The sequence below is a fragment of the Bombina bombina genome, chromosome 1 (genome assembly GCF_027579735.1).
Source record: "Bombina bombina isolate aBomBom1 chromosome 1, aBomBom1.pri, whole genome shotgun sequence".
NCBI classification, from domain to species: domain Eukaryota; kingdom Metazoa; phylum Chordata; class Amphibia; order Anura; family Bombinatoridae; genus Bombina; species Bombina bombina.
Genome location: NC_069499.1, coordinates 309,544,312 through 309,560,535, shown reverse-complemented (window position 1 = coordinate 309,560,535; position 16,224 = coordinate 309,544,312). Strand labels below are relative to the sequence as shown.

General features: G+C 35.8%; 1 protein-coding gene across 1 annotated transcript in view; it reads right to left on the bottom strand.

Moving 5' to 3' along the window:
• LOC128645246 (ras guanine nucleotide exchange factor F) overlaps positions 1–16,224 on the bottom strand; it is a 137,290-nt gene that overhangs the window by 15,282 nt on the left and 105,784 nt on the right. Inside the window, exon 6 of the mRNA XM_053698087.1 lies at positions 571–757. Within this exon, the coding sequence (XP_053554062.1) occupies positions 571–757 (187 nt within the window). The remainder of the gene's footprint in view (positions 1–570; positions 758–16,224) is intronic.

Below are 16,224 nucleotides of genomic sequence, written 5' to 3'. Positions count from 1 at the left end.
TCATTTAAGCGCAAATTCTATTTTTTGAATAGGGATTCACAAAGATTATTCAAATAGAATGTAATATTTAGTTGCATTCAATAAAAGGGAACTATTAACATTTGCTTGCAAATATTAAACATTACATGTCCAGCAAGCATTCATTATTCCTCGAGAATGAACACAGCTCATATTAGTCATTTTTAACAAATGTGACAACATTTATCCATTCCTCTTGGTCATTTGTTTGATAGTTAGTTGTGTGAATACTGTACAGCAGAGATGCCTGGTTTGAATCTTTTTTTTTTTTGAAGTGGGCAAATCTGAAAGATGGCTAAGAATTTTAAAATAAAACTAGTGGTTGAATAATTAAAATTTTACATTTAACAATTCTTATACATTTTACAATATACACTGTACATATTTTATATTTATTATATGTAGCAGTGTCATTTTAAGAGAGGAATATCACATGTTCTTAGTTGCTCATCATTGATGGAAAACATTAAAACTATATGTCTTGTGTATATATAGGCAAATATCATTTTACCCACTGCTTGTTGTTAACTTGTACAAAATGATAGGACTTGCCTGGTTTTGATGCTTGACCAATGATGTCTTCTGAAATCAAACTTCCAGAAATCATTCTGCTCAGCCATTTGTTTCAGCCCCCCAAACAGATACATTGCAGAGTTGAATGTAGCAGAAGCATGGCCGTGCCGCGGTCCTGGACCCATTCCACGAGTGCGAGGACTTAATGCTGACCATTTCTCTGAACCTGGTAGAAGCAACATACAGTAAACCACAAAACTATAACTGTTGGTGGTCTGTAAAACAAACACTAACACACTTTATTACTTGATAACATTTCACCAATTTATTTATTTTGACAGTTTTGAACATCTTTTGCTTCATAAAGGGGATAATTTGTTTTACTTCTGTAAGAAGCAAATAAAGTGGGTTATACAGCTGATCAGGCCAAGCATTTGTTTAAAGTTGATGACTTTAAGATAGTTTTGTTGGTGGCTTTGTCAGCCAGACAAATATATTTTGATGATGGGTGATCTGCTCTCGTCTGCTTAAATAGGGCCAAATTACAAGTGGTGTGCTAATGATAGCGCGGGTTACAATAAGCAATACTGCTGGACCTCACTAACATTAGTACGCAACTTGATATTACAAGGCCATGGTAAATCCCATTTTCCAGAGAAGATATGTTCACATTAAAAAAAAATGTATATCTTTTTCCACAAAAAATTTAAATTTTCACTGAAAATATTTACACATAACTACTGCAGTGATATGACAAATGGTTGCCACACTTGAAATTACTGGCAGTAAAGGGGTCAGATTGTAAGGTTAATTTTTTCTGTAGTGTAGATACTATCCTTCCAACCCCTGATCCTTGCCAAACAGCTCTCTTCCCTCCTCCCACAACTCCCCCCCCCCCAAGTCACGACCATTTTAGGTACTGGCACACAGACTTCAAGTATGCAGTTTAGGGATGGATATATATATATATATATATATATATATATTTATTTTTTTATTTCTCTAATGCAGGGGTCCCTCCTTACCCTCCCTGATCCCCCAGGAGCTCTCTTGCCCTCCCCCTGACCACCACCATGTTTGTTTTTGTAGTGTAGGGCCCCCTCCCCCTTCAAGATCAACATTTTCCATAGTGTAGGATCCTCCATCTGTTACAGTTCAATAGCGTGGGGCCCTATTCCTCCCTCTTCCTTCATAACATTTTTCTGCACCATAGGGAACCGCACCCCTCTCTCTGCCGCTGGGCCAATCCACCTGCTTCCCTGCCACTCTGCACCAACAATGGCAGTGTTACTCTCTGTAACGATTGCTAATTTGGCTTCATATGGTAAGGGAGCATGATTAGTTCTCCGTTACCATATGAAAGCAGGTGCCTTCTGCCCCATGGCTGTGACTCCGGTTGTCTAAGCTGGCACCGGGGACTGCAACAGGCGCCTTTGTGTTGGACGAAGGTACTATGTCAACACAGAACGCTGGGCAAAGTACTATGATATAGTACTTACATCCAAATGGCGCAAGGAGTTTATATAGTCACATCTATTATTCTGAAATTTGTTAACACTCCAAAGATCTCCCTCGTTCTCTCTTTCCCCCTCCTCTTACTCCAACTTCAGGGTTAGGCAAGATTCTTATGGATCACCTTTTTGCTAATATGTCCTGAAACGTTGGAGGCATTACCAGCCCTATAAAATGAAAAGTTCCTTGACAAGTCTTAAAAAAAGTAGGGCAGACATTGCGCTAAACCAGAAAATGAAAAATTGAAATCTAATTGGGTACAGGAGGTCATAGCTACACCATGTACATCTATAATTTATTTTATATCTTATGCATAATATCCCGGTCCTTATGCCCAAAAAAAGTTATTGGTGCGGTACATAAAATGTTATACTCTATAGGGGAAAGCACGTAAAAGATAGCATTGAATAAGTTAATGCAGCCCAAACATATGGGAGGGCTCGCTTTTCCTTCATTAGATATTTACAATAATATTTGCCTAGGGAAAGTGGCACTAGACTGGCTTACTCAAGGTAATTATATTGCATCAATAGCAGCTCAGGAAAATATAGTATCTCCATACTCTCTACGAGCATTATTACATTGTCACCTAGGGAAATTACCAACAAAGGTGAAGAAACACATTTCTATATATAGAATTATTAAAGCTTGGCACACTATATGTAAATTATTAAATGCTAATCAATTACCTATTGTCGGAAACCCATATTTCTTTCATGTAATTAGAGTCCATGAGCTAGTGACGTATGGGATATACATTCCTACCAGGAGGGGCAAAGTTTCCCAAACCTTAAAATGCCTATAAATACACCCCTCACCACACCCACAATTCAATTTTACAAACTTTGCCTCCCATGGAGGTGGTGAAGTAAGCTTGTGCTAGATTCTACGTTGATATGCGCTTCGCAGCAGGCTGAAGCCTGGTTTTCCTCTCAGAGTGCAGTGAATGTCAGAGGGATGTGAAGAGAGTATTGCCTATTTGAATACAATGGTCTTCCTCTAGGGGATCTATTTCATAGGTTCTCTGTTATCGGTCGTAGAGATTTCTTCTCCTACCTCCCTTTTCAGATCGACGATAAACTCTTATATACCATTACCTCTACTGATTCTCGTTTCAGTACTGGTTTGGCTATCTACTATATGTAGATGAGTGTCTTGGGGTAAGTAAATCCTATTTCTATTTATGACACTCAAAGCTATGGTTATGCACTTTATATGTAAAGTTCTAAATATATGTTTTAAACTTATATTTGCCATGATTCAGGTTAATCAGTATTCCTTCTTTCAGATTGTCAGTTTCATTATTTTGGGAAATGCATATGAATAAATATTTTTTCTTACCTTCAAAAATTTTCTAATTGACTTTTTTCCTTGCGGGCTGTTAGGCTCGCGGGGGCAGAAAATGCTTCAATTTATTGCGTTATTCTTGGCGCAAACTTTTGTCATTTCCGGCGCCATAGTGGACGCTGGAAGTTTACACATGGTTGAGTCATTTTTTGACGCATGTGTGTTACAGGCGTTTTTTTGCGCCAAAAAATGTGGGCGTCATTTTTGGTGCCAAAAAATATGGGTGTTATACTTGGCGCCAAATAATGTGGGCGTCTTACTTGGCGCCAATAAATGTGGGTGTCATACTTGGCGCCATTTTCTTCACATTATTTCAGTCTCACTTTTTTGTTGCTTCTGGTTGCTAGAGGCTTGTTTGTTTTGCATTTTTTCCCATTCCTGAAACTGTCATTTAAGGAATTTGATCATTTTGCTTTATATGTTGTTTTTTTCTATTACATATTGCAAGATATTTTAAAAGCTGTTCCTGAATCAGAAAATACTGAGGGATTCCTGATGACTGATATCAGTCCTACCAAAGCTAAGTTCATTTATTTTAATGTTATGAATGTTTATATTTAGCTATGGTTTGTAATAAGTTTTTATGATTAACTTTTACATGCAGAGTCCATTAGTATTTATGCATTATCTATTGCAATTCTTTTTACATCTTATGTACAAGATATATTTAGGAATTTATAAGAATATTTTTCTGATTCTAGTATAAAGGCTTTGTCTGCTATCCCACCTTCTAATAAAATTTTTAGGTCTTTTTTAAACTTCTCATTTAGTTGATGAAGTTTCAAATGACCAACAACATACTGAATTATCCTTCTCTGATGGTGTATTTTTCTCATTCAGAGTATTCTTCATCAGATATTGACACTAACAAATCTACTTTTTTATTTTTACATTCGTTTTTTGTTGAAAATGTGTTGATTATTTTGGATATAGAAGTAACTAGTTCTTTTTGATTAAGACTAGCTAACATTTAAATTCTGCTTATTAACCTTCTGTGGTTTCTTCAGAGGTTTTTTTCCAGTTCCTGATACTAGGGAATGGAATAGGCCGGGAATTTCTTTTATTCCTTCTTTAAGGTTTTTAAATTGTATCCTTTGCCGGCAGTTAGTTTTCAGTTTTGAGGAAGATCTCCCAAGTTAATGGGACTATCTCTACTCTTGCTAACATACTACTATTCCTATAGCAGATAGTATTTATTTTTTTCCTTGGGAAACTTGTATCTTATTTAAGGAAAATTATTTATTTTCAGGTACTTTTCTTAGACCTGTAATTTATTTGGCTGATGTTGCAACTGCTTCAGCTTTCTGGTTGGATACTTTAGTGCAACAAGTATCGGATTATGATTTGTTTAGCATTAAGTTAAGTTGATCAACATGCTAATAATTTCATTTGTGTCGTCATTTTTTTGATATTTTCGCAAATGAGGTTTAATCTATGTCTTTAGCTTTTTTAGCTAGAAGAACTTTATGATTTCAATCTTGGAATGCTAATTTGATTTCTAAATTCCATATTTCTTTTTTCCAAGGTAATCAATTATTTGGTTCACAATTGGATTCAATTCTTCAACTGTTACTCTGGCCTGCAAGATTGAGTTCTAAGGCTAAATATTAAGCTTTTTTTTTTTTACTAAGGAACGGAATTCTAAATTCTTCCCCAAGTAACATGTTTATAATTGGAAGTTTTCTTCATTCAATTTAAGCCATTTTAAAAAGCAAAGTCAGCTCCCCAAATTTGCATTTAGGTGCAGTTCTTATTCCAGCTTAGCTGGTAAGGGGCAGGTTAAGACTTTTTTATTAAATTTGTTTGGTTCAATTCGGTCCAAACTTCTTAGATTTGGATACAGAATAGGATTCAGAGTAAAACCGTCTGTGAAGTATTTTTTCTCTCTCTAACATTTTCCAGCTATTCCAGTAAGGCTCACACTTTCCTGAAGTGTGTTTCAGTCCTATATGTATTGGGTACTTGTGAAGCGCGGCTGATCACCCTTTGAGGCTCAAGGTGCTGCTCAGACCTGGAGTTTTCTGGGGTATTTATACCAGTTCCTTTTTAGGAACAGGATTTGGGGGTTTTATTCAAAACTATTAATTATTTCAAAGATATAAAATCTTTTTGAATTGTCATATAAGTATACCATCTTTTAGAATGGAGTTTATATGGTATATTCTGCCTTTTTTGGTCAGTAATGGCATTATTTGTTCACAATAGATACAATAGATGCATATCTTCCTTTTCTGTTTTCATTCAGATTATTTTCATTTTCTGAGATTCTCTATTTTTAACAAGCATTACCAATTTGTTGCTTTTCCTTCTGGTCTTGCGACAGCTCTAAGAATCTTTTCAAGGTTCTCAGTGTTTCCTTATTTGGACGGTCTCGTGGTACTGGCTCAGTCTTTTCATTCTGCAGAATCTCATACGATTCAACTTTTGTTGTTTCTTCAAGACATGGTTAGAGGATCTTTTTATCAAAAGTTCTTTGATTCCTCAGACAAGGGTCACCTTTTTTAGGTTTCCAGATAGATTGTGTCAATGTCTTTGTCTCTAGCAGACAAGTGACAATTTTATTGGGTTCCGTTTGTCGGAACCTTCAGTCTCTATTATTTCCTTCAGTTGCTATATGCATGGAAGTTTTTGGTATTATGGCTGCAGCATTGGATTCCATTCCCTTTGCTCATTTTCATAAGAAACCTTTCCAGTTTTTTTATACTGAATTAATGGTGCAGGGATTCTAGGATATCACTTTTTATATCTTTGAATCCCAATTTCAACTATCTTTGATTTGGTGGTTAGATCACCATCATATAGTTCTACTGGTCTCTTCGGTTCATTCAACCTGGACCATGATCACTATAGATGCAAGTCTTTTAGGTTGGAAGACTGTCTGGGGATCTCTGTCAGCACAAGGGGTTTGGAAATCTCAGGAGGCGAGATTACCAATCGATATTTTGGAACTCCGTGTTTTGGCTTCTTTTTGAAGAAAGAGACGTTTATTGTTTTTCAGACAGACAATGTCACAACTGTGGCATATGTCAATCATCAGGGTGGGACTCTCAGTCCTTAGGCTGTGAAAGAAGTATCTCGGATACTTGCTTGGACTAAATCCAGCTACTGTCTAAATTCTGCGTCCATTTCCCAGGTATAGACAATTGGGAAACAGATTATCTCTGTCAATCAAGCTTTACATCCGGGAGAATGGTCTTTACCTAGATGTGTTTTTTCAAATTGTTCAGATGTGTGGGCTTCCAGAAACAGATCTGATGGCATCTCATCTAAACAAGGAACTTCCCAGGGGCCTATTCAGGTCCGGGGATCCTCTGGTGGAAGCAGTGTATGCATTGACACTTCCTTGGAGTTATCAATCTGCCTATATTTTTTCGCCTCTGGTTCTTCTTTTTAGAGTGATTTTTCAAAATCATCAGGGAGCAATCTTTTGTGTTGCTGGTGGCTCCAGCATGGCCGCACAGGTTTTGGTATATGGTTCTTGTTCGGATGTCCAGTTGCCAATCTTGGTCACTTTCATTAAGGCCAGACCTTATATCTTAACATTTATTTTTTCCATCAGGAACTCAAATTATTAATTTGATGACATGGAGTTTTAACGCTTAGTACTTAGTCATAGAAGTTCTTTGACTCAGTAATTAATACTATGTTGCAGGCTCGTAAATCTGTGTCTAGTAAGATTTATTATCGAGTTTGAAAGATTTACATCTCTTGATGCTCTTTTCATAAATTCTCTTGGCATTCCTAGGATTTTATAGTTTTCTTCAGGATGGTTTAGATAAGGGTTTTTGTCTGCAAGTTCCTTGCAAGGACAAATCTCTGCTTTTGCTGTGCTGTTTTAATAGAAAAATTTGCTAATCTTTCTGTTATTCATTGTTTTGTTCAGGCTTTGGTTCGTATCAAGTCTGTCATTTAAGCCAATTTCTCCTCCTTGGAGTCTTCATTTGGTTCTGAGGGCTTTACAGGCTCTTCCGTTTGAGCATATGCTTTCTTTGGACATTTAAATTACTTTCATGGAAAGTATTGTTCCTTTAGACATCTCTTCAGCTAGAACAGTTTTTGAATTATCTGCTCTTTCTTGCGAGTCTCCTTTTTCTGATTTTTCATCAGGATAAGGTGGTTTTGCCGTCTTCTTTTCAATTTTTACCTAAAGTTGTGAATTTTAACAACATTAGTAGAGGAATTATTGTCCCTTCCTTGTGTCCTAATACTAAGAATTCTTTGGAGAGATTCTTACATTCTTTGGATGTGGTAAGAGTTTTGAAATTATGTTGAAGCTATTCAGATTTCAGAAAGACTTCTAGTCTATTTGTTATCTTTTCTGGTTTTAGGAAAGGTCAGAAGGCTTCTGCCATTTCTTTGGCATCTTGGTTAAAGCTTTTTGATTCATCTTGCTTATTTGGAGTCGGGTTAATCCCCGCCTCAGAGGATTACGGCTCATTCTACTAGGTCTGTTTCTACTTCCTGGACTTTTAAGAATGAAGCTTCTGTTGATCAGATTTGCAAAGCAACGACTTGGTCTTCTTTGCATACTTTTACTAAATTCTACCATTTTGATGTTTTCTCTTCTTCAGAAGCAGTTTTTGGTAGAATAGTACTTCAGGCAGCTGTTTCAGTTTGATTCTTCTGCTTATAACTTCAGTTTTTTTCATTATAAAAATTGAAACTTTTGTTTTGGGTAGTGGATTAATTTTTCAGCTGAATTGGCTGTCTTTATTTTATCCCTCCCTCTCTAGTGACTCTTGCGTGGAAGTTCCACATCTTGGGTATCTGCTATCCCATACGTCACTAGCTCATGGACTCTTGCCAATTACATGAAAGAAAACATAATTTATGTAAGAACTTACCTGATAAATTCATTTCTTTCATATTAGCAAGAGTCCATGAGGCCCACCCTTTTTGTGGTGGTTATGATTTTTTTGTATAAAGCACAATTATTCCAATTCCTTATTTTTGATGCTTTCGCTCCTTTCTTATCACCCCACTTCTTGGCTATTCGTTAAACTGATTTGTGGGTGTGGTGGGGGGTGTATTTATAGGCATTTTAAGGTTTGGGAAACTTTGCCCCTCCTGGTAGGAATGTATATCCCATACGTCACTAGCTCATGGACTCTTACTAATATGAAAGAAATTATTTTATCAGGTAAGTTCTTACATAAATTATGTTTTTATTGAAGGAGTGTATAATAAAAAAATAAAAATTTGGGCTAATAAAGGGTTAAAACATATTACCAATTAAAAGATCCAGAACTTTCAAGTATTCTCTCATTTGCAGATATAAAAGCAACAATGTAAGTATGCATAGAAATCCGAATTTGCTAGATTATAAACACGTCACTGGTTCAACAAAATTATTAAGAGGCCAAATTGTGTATGGATACACTCAGGGATACAGTTTGGCCTTACTCTATATACAGCAGGTATCCAATCAATTATTGGCTTAAACTGATATTGAACCACTCTGGAGATTTAAATCTACAGAGGTTAGTATTAAATTGTAACCAGAGATAGATAAAAAGCTATATTTAGAAGTAATCAAAAAGTAGAAAAAGCTACATTAGCAGCAAGCAGGCGAGAAAGTCAATTTTAAATTAATTAATAGGGTATATATCACACCTGCTACTTTAAATAAATGGTTCCCTAATATAACTCACAATTGTCCTTGGTGCTCAAACCCTAATGCCAATATAATACACATGCTCTGGAATTGCCCTAAAATTTACCAATTCTGGGCAAGAATAAGCTTCTGGTTAAGTAAAACACTAAAGGCATCAATTAAGTTAGAGAAACAACATATTCTTTTACTGCTTGATTTCGATACTCTTAGACAGAACAAAAAAACGCTTTATCAACTGTACGACCTTGGGTGGGAGATACTTGATATTTTAAAATTGGAAGAAGCTGATTAATTTAATGATGAAACAAGCTGTAATGAAACAATTTGATTGCTCTGTGGGATCTGACCAGAATATCAAAAAATATTGTAACCCCGTTTACTTCATGTAAATATGTTGATAAACTACTTCAGAGAATTTAATCTATGCATACAGATAGCTGGAGGGGATGGGGAAAAGGGGAGGAGACTAGAGAAGGAGAGACATATTTATATATTTAGAGATCATTTTTTATCTTTTTATTTTATTTTGTTTAGTTGCTGTTATCGTCGCTATCCTGTGTATAGTTATGTGTGAGGTCTTTTTAGTAGTAGAGAGACAACCTCTACTCCTTTCTTTTTTGTTTTGACCCCAATAGAGAGTAACCGGGTTTAATCACAATATACAATTAATTGGAGTTTATGTTATGCTTTTGTTTTATTTTGTGTCTGCTTGTGTTTATATTTCTTTTCCTTTTTATTTTGAATACTCCGTATATCTAATACTCGAATGATACCGTATATTTAACAAAGTAGCGATATGTTTCTCAGAAGTATAAGTATGATTATGCTAGAATAAGTTACGATGAATATTTTATTTGTGTGCAAACTTGTATTTAAAGGAAGATATAAAAGCAGAACGTGATGAACCTGCTGAAATGACTGTGTAAATTGATGTAAGCTAAATAATGCCAGGAAGACTTTATGATCTGTTAAATACTGTCATTCTGTATTTGGTCTACTATGATAATGTATAAACCCTGTACATCTCAATAAAATTGTTAAACCAGAAAAAAAACACTCCAAAGATCAGTTCAGAGATTACAATATCTTCATTTTGTTCTAATCCCCAAACATGATGAGGTTAGCGTTTTCAAGTACTTTGTTGAAGCTACTCAAGTATTTGGGAAGCCCTTATGATGTCGATTACAGTCTGCCAAGAAACACCGAGAGGCATCTGAAGCTTCTTTATTAAATGGGTTCTCTCTGAGATCCTCTCCGCAAAGGAGAGTTGAGAAAGAAAACTCCACCTTTGGATGCGTATTCTAATAGACCTGTGGCATTCTTCTCATCCAGTATCATAAAAGTTTAGCAGCTTTGCAAAGAAACCACTTGCTAGATTATATAAACTAAGTTTTATCCATTTAATGTCTTTACATCTTGGGAAAAAGGTCTTGCAGACTATAATTACTAAGACCTAAGGGTCTTTTGGCCCCATGCTATCCTAGAAATGGGTTTATTTAAATGGGTTCATTATAAGCTAAATACTATGTGATGCCAAGTGTGTAAAAGAACATAAGATTTATACTTACTAGATGTATTTTTTCACATATGAAGTGGTTACATAAGATAGGCTACAATGACACACTAAATTGTTAGGGTCTCCCAGCTTACATTTGATCTTTATTATTTGTGTCTGGTGATCAAACCTCCCCTTTCTGCTTTTAAAATAAGTACTAGTTTTGCCATTTGACAACATAAGCCTACAGGACAGAGACAAACAAATAAGTGGTTGGTTTCTACCTACTCTGATAACACAAGACAATCTACCTTACTGGAATATGCATACTGTTGTGCATAGAAACTGATTTATTAGTAAATATAAATCTTATTTTCATGAATGGCACAACAGAACAATATGTTTAAATGCAAATGATGAAAGACAGCACCTCTTTTTTCCTTTCTGGGGCACAGGAAAGGGTTAGCCAAACCCCGATATGTATTCAAAAGAAGTAATTTTCCAGCCTCCAGTTAAATTTAAAAGACCTTTATTAGTTTCTTACAGGGTCCATCATATCAACCAACAACGTTTCAAACCTATTCCAGGTTCTTAATCATGTCTCATGACATGATTAAGAACCTGGAATAGGTTTGAAACGTTGTTGGTTGATATGATGGACCCTGTAAGAAACTAATAAAGGTCTTTTAAATTTAACTGGAGGCTGGAAAATTACTTCTTTTGACAACAGAACAATACAAATCTTTTTGTGCCACTGCAGCTGAAAACTAATTAAATCCTTTCAATACAGGAATATAGCTTCTTTTGAAGATATAACATTTTGGGTCTATTCCAATCTATCAGCTGTTTATTTTTTCAGTGGGTTTCCATGTGATCACAATAGCGGCTTTTCGGCTGTTTCTGTGAGCAAGTGCCACAAAAGCCCTATTTTTTTACATGAACTGAAAATGTTCTCAGTTATCACAATCTCAATACTTTCAACAGGTTTTCAAGACCATTTGACACTTTTCAATTTTAAAACCAAATGCACTTGTTAAAGTCCCAAACTGGCCTTTTTTTTATATATTTGCAAGTATTCCAATGCATCATTATTATGTTGTACATGTGCAAAACACTCTTAAATTGCCACAGGTGACATTTTAGACGTGTGTTTCTATACATGGTCTAGATTAATTAAAGCTCTGTTCACTGCTACTGTTTAGTCCATCTGCACTGGGCAAGACAAACATTTACATATGTATATGTATTTAATACTTGCAGCCACTTACTAGTAATAGAAAAGCATAGTTTTCTTCTTGATTTCAGGTGTTTATCTCCTCAAGCCAGAAAAATATGCTTTCTTAATCAGTAAATAAAAATATTGGAAAAAAAACAAAACAATACTGTGTTAATATAATCATTAAACAAACATGACCAGTATACCCATCATGCCTATACACACACATGTTGATCAGGATGGATTTGCAATGTAATAGGTTAAGCTCACACATGTAAATGTGTACTTTCCTTACACACTGTACAAATGGGTTAATTTAAAATAACTATTATGTAACTTTAAGAGGTCCGTTTTGGCCCTGATAACAGTAAATTAGCAACGAAAACATGTTTTTGGGACCTTTTCTATTGAAAACTTGCTGATAGCCGTGGGCTTTTAGCAGCATAAATCCAATTTTGGATTGTGGTTACCCGAAAAACAAGTTAACCATATCCACCAAAACTGAAACCAAGTTATCGGGAGAGGATATTGGAAAGATTGTGATTGAAGCCTTTATTGGCAAAGCATTCAACATGCTATTCAAATTTCTTGACACTTGAGCTTCTGGATCATGGTCACAAGAATAATAATAACCTAGGGTTCAGCAACTTCACACTAACCCGTAGCAGCAATTCTCCCCGGTCCCTCTCTTCATTTCCTATTCAAGTTCCTCCTTATCCTTCCTTTTTTACCCTTTTAAAGGAACATTAAACACTTTGAAAAAGTAATATAAAATATTTAATTATGTCGGAAAACCCCATTGCAATATGTTTTAGAATAATTTTTCAGTTTTCCTGTAATTTAAATTTAGAAGTGCAGACTCCACACTTAACATTGCTATATTCCACTCAGTGATTGGTTGCACACTCTACTGACCCTTTTAAATAGTGTCCCTAATTGGTCTCAGCAGAGAAGGAAACTTACGTTACAACATGGCAGCACCCATTGCTTTATGGACACTAATGATGATCAAAAACTCACCGGCATGAAGAGAAATCCTGGTAAAGCTTTTATTAAAGGGACATAATACTCATATGCTAAAGCACTTGAAACTGATGCAGTATAACTAAAAAGCGGACAGGAAAATCCCACCTGAGCATCTCTATGTAAAAAAGGAAGATGTTTTACCTCACAATTTCCTCAGCTCAGCAGAGTAAGTTCTGTGTAAAAAGTTATACTTCAGTTACTGCCCAGCTGCAGGTAAAAAAAAATAAAAAATGAAGAAATGAACTGCAGCCAATCAGCATCAGCAGTGCTGAGGTCATGAACTCTTTTACTGTGATCTCATGAGATTTCACTTAACTCTCATGAGATTTCATAGTAAACTTCCTTAAATTGAATAGGGAAATAATATGAGTGTGCGCGAAGCTCACTCCCTTAGCTGTCCCGGGACAGACTTACTGATTTGCTGCTTAAAGTCCTTTGCAATAGGGTTTGAATACTTAGGACATTTTGAGGTAAAATATCTTTCTTTTTTACATAGAGATGTTCAGGTGATATTTTCTAGTCAGCTTTTTACAGATATGCTGCATCACTTTCACGTGTTTCAACATTTGGGCATCATGGCCCTTTAAGCATTATTAAAAAAAAAAGACCTGCATAGCTAGATAAACCGGTCTGAAGCAAAAAATTCTAAATTCTAAAATGATATGAGGGATCTCGCATTTACGGTGAGACTGCTTAGAAAATCTTGCCAGAGTGGACAGCTTCAGATCATCGGGCCCTAAAACGTCACATCTTTCAATATTTAAACAAACTAATATTATTTTAAAACATAAATCTGCATATTCGCCTCAGGATGATCTTTGCTTTGAATACACCATTCTATCTTGCCTTTATTTCATGTTTAATGTCCCTTTAAATTTCCCTACTCTTCTCTTTCACTGACTTTTCATTCTCAATCCCTTATCCTTATCTCATAAATTCACTTTCTATGTTTAAAGGAGCAAAAAATGTTCTTGTGTGATTCAGACAGAGCACACCATTTAAAAAAAAGTTTCCAATTTACTTCTATTATCAAATCTTCTTCGTTCCCCCTGGTATTCAGTGTTGAAGAGGTACCTAGCTAGGCACCTGGAGCACTACATGACAGAAAATAAAGCTGCCATCTAGTGCTCTTGCAAATGGATAAAAATCTTGCAAAAGTGCTGCCATAAATTGCTCCAAAAATGGGCCGGCTCCTAAGCCTTACCAAGAGAACATAGAAAAATTGTTAATAGAAGTAAATTAGAAAGTTGTTTAAACTCGCATGCTCTATCTAAATGACTAAATAATTTTTTGGGGTTTCATTTCCCTTTAACTTGTGCATTAACTTGTATTAAACTAGACTAACAGATCTACTGATTACCATGGGCACCTACAGTGGACACAGCAGAAACAGTATATGAACAAAATCTATAAATAATTGTATATATATATATATATATAATATAGTTAGTTAGTTGCGGGTAAAGTCAGATATCAGGTAATTATAGGATTACCTGGGTAAAACTGACATTACCCAGCTACTGTGGGTAAAGCCCGATGTAAGATCATACATGGGGCTTTACCCGGGTAATCCTCGGATATCTAACTTTACCCGTAACAACAAAAACCTCTTTAGAAACATAGATGTTGACATCAGATAAGAGCCATAGGCCCATTAAGTCTATGTGATATTTCCTAAAAGTATAAACTTATCTAGTTTATAGAATAGCCTTATGCTTGTCCCAGGCCTTCTTAAAGTGATGGTAAATCCTAGCATTTGTGAAATGCTAGGATTTACCATTGGAACAAATAAAGGGGACTTTCATTCATGAAGTATAAAATGCTTCATGCTGAAAGCTCCTTTATTTGTTCCAAGTGATCGCCGTACTAAGCTGCTAAGGCAGCCCACCGGCTGAACGCTATTTTCGCTATCTGGCAGAGAGGTGACGTTTCTCTTAGCCAATAGCCATGCGGAAATCCAGCGTGGCGCTGCATATTGCTTCATAAATGAAAGTTCCCTTTATTTGTTCCAATTGTTAATCCTAGCATTTCACAAACGCAGGATTTACCATCACTTTTAAGTCCCCCACAGTGTTTATTATTACCACCTCTTGTGGAAGTTTATTCCATGAATCAATCACCCTTTCTGTAAAGAAGTGCTTCCTTAAATTTTGCACCTAAATATATTACCCTTCAGCTTGAGATGATGACCCCTTGTTGTTGAATTTTCCTTTTTATGTTAAATACTCAGACTCAGCTTTACTAAGCCCTTTAATGCAGTGTTTTTCAACCAGTGTGCCGTGAGAGATCCTCAGGTGTGCCGCGGCAGACTGACAACAGTGCGGCGGTGTCCCTCTTTCAAATTTTGAAATATTGGGAGGTATGTGACAGGCTCATCAGGCATCATTTACAACCATGACATTGACATTCATTCACAGACCATCATTACGATTGTTTGTGCATGAATGTCAATATGTCATGTATAGTTTGTAGGAGGCATTGCATGACAGCGCAGTACAGTATATATATATATATATATATATATATCCTGTATTAGGCTACAATGTGTGATTTTGTAAAATTTTGGGATGTGGTGTGCCACAGGATTTTTTTAATGTAAAAAAGTGTGCCACGGCAAAAAAAAGTTTGCAAATCACTGCTTTAATGTACTTGAAAGTTGCTATCATATTACCGCTTTCCCTTCTCTCCTCTAAGATATACATATTTAGGTCATTGAGCCTATCCTGGTAAGTTTTATTTTTTAGACCATGTACCATTCTGGTAGCCATCCTTTGCACAGATTCAGGTTTGTTAATATCCTTCTGCAGATATGGCCTCCAGAACTGCACACAATACTCAAGATGAGGCCTAACTAATGATCTATAAAGTGGCATAAGAACCTCACTATTTCTGCTGCAAATACCTCTACCAATACAAGTTTCTGAGTCTGAATATGCTTTTTAGTTCCCTGTGCTCATACACATGCAGTGCAGTTATCTGTAAAATGCTTTTAAGGAGCAGTATACTGTTCCCTTAAAGTGTTTCCAATTACTTGCTATACTAGCAGCATATGAGAAATTGCTCCTTTAAGTTTAATTTGGAATATGAAATAGCTGTTTTTATTCTTTGACCCTAACACCCATCAGAATGGATTGAGCTATACTTATATAAAGGTAAAAGAGCTATTCGTCAACAATCTAATACACTCCAGCCAGGGGCGTTTTATGGCCTAGGCCAGCAAATTTTTATGGGGCGGCACTTTTTGACACCACTACCAATGCGGCACAATAAATATTTATTTTTTTGGTCTCTGCTTAAACTCCTGGGACTGGGACTCATACACTTGAATTTCGTTTAAAACAGTAGTGTGTTCTGAAATTACATAACAGCATCTCATACATTTACAGTTAGTGGTAATTTGGAAAATCTCATACATTTACAGTTAGGCCTGCCCAGAAGATGGCCACTTAGATAATGATATTACATATGCAGGGTTGGAAGGAG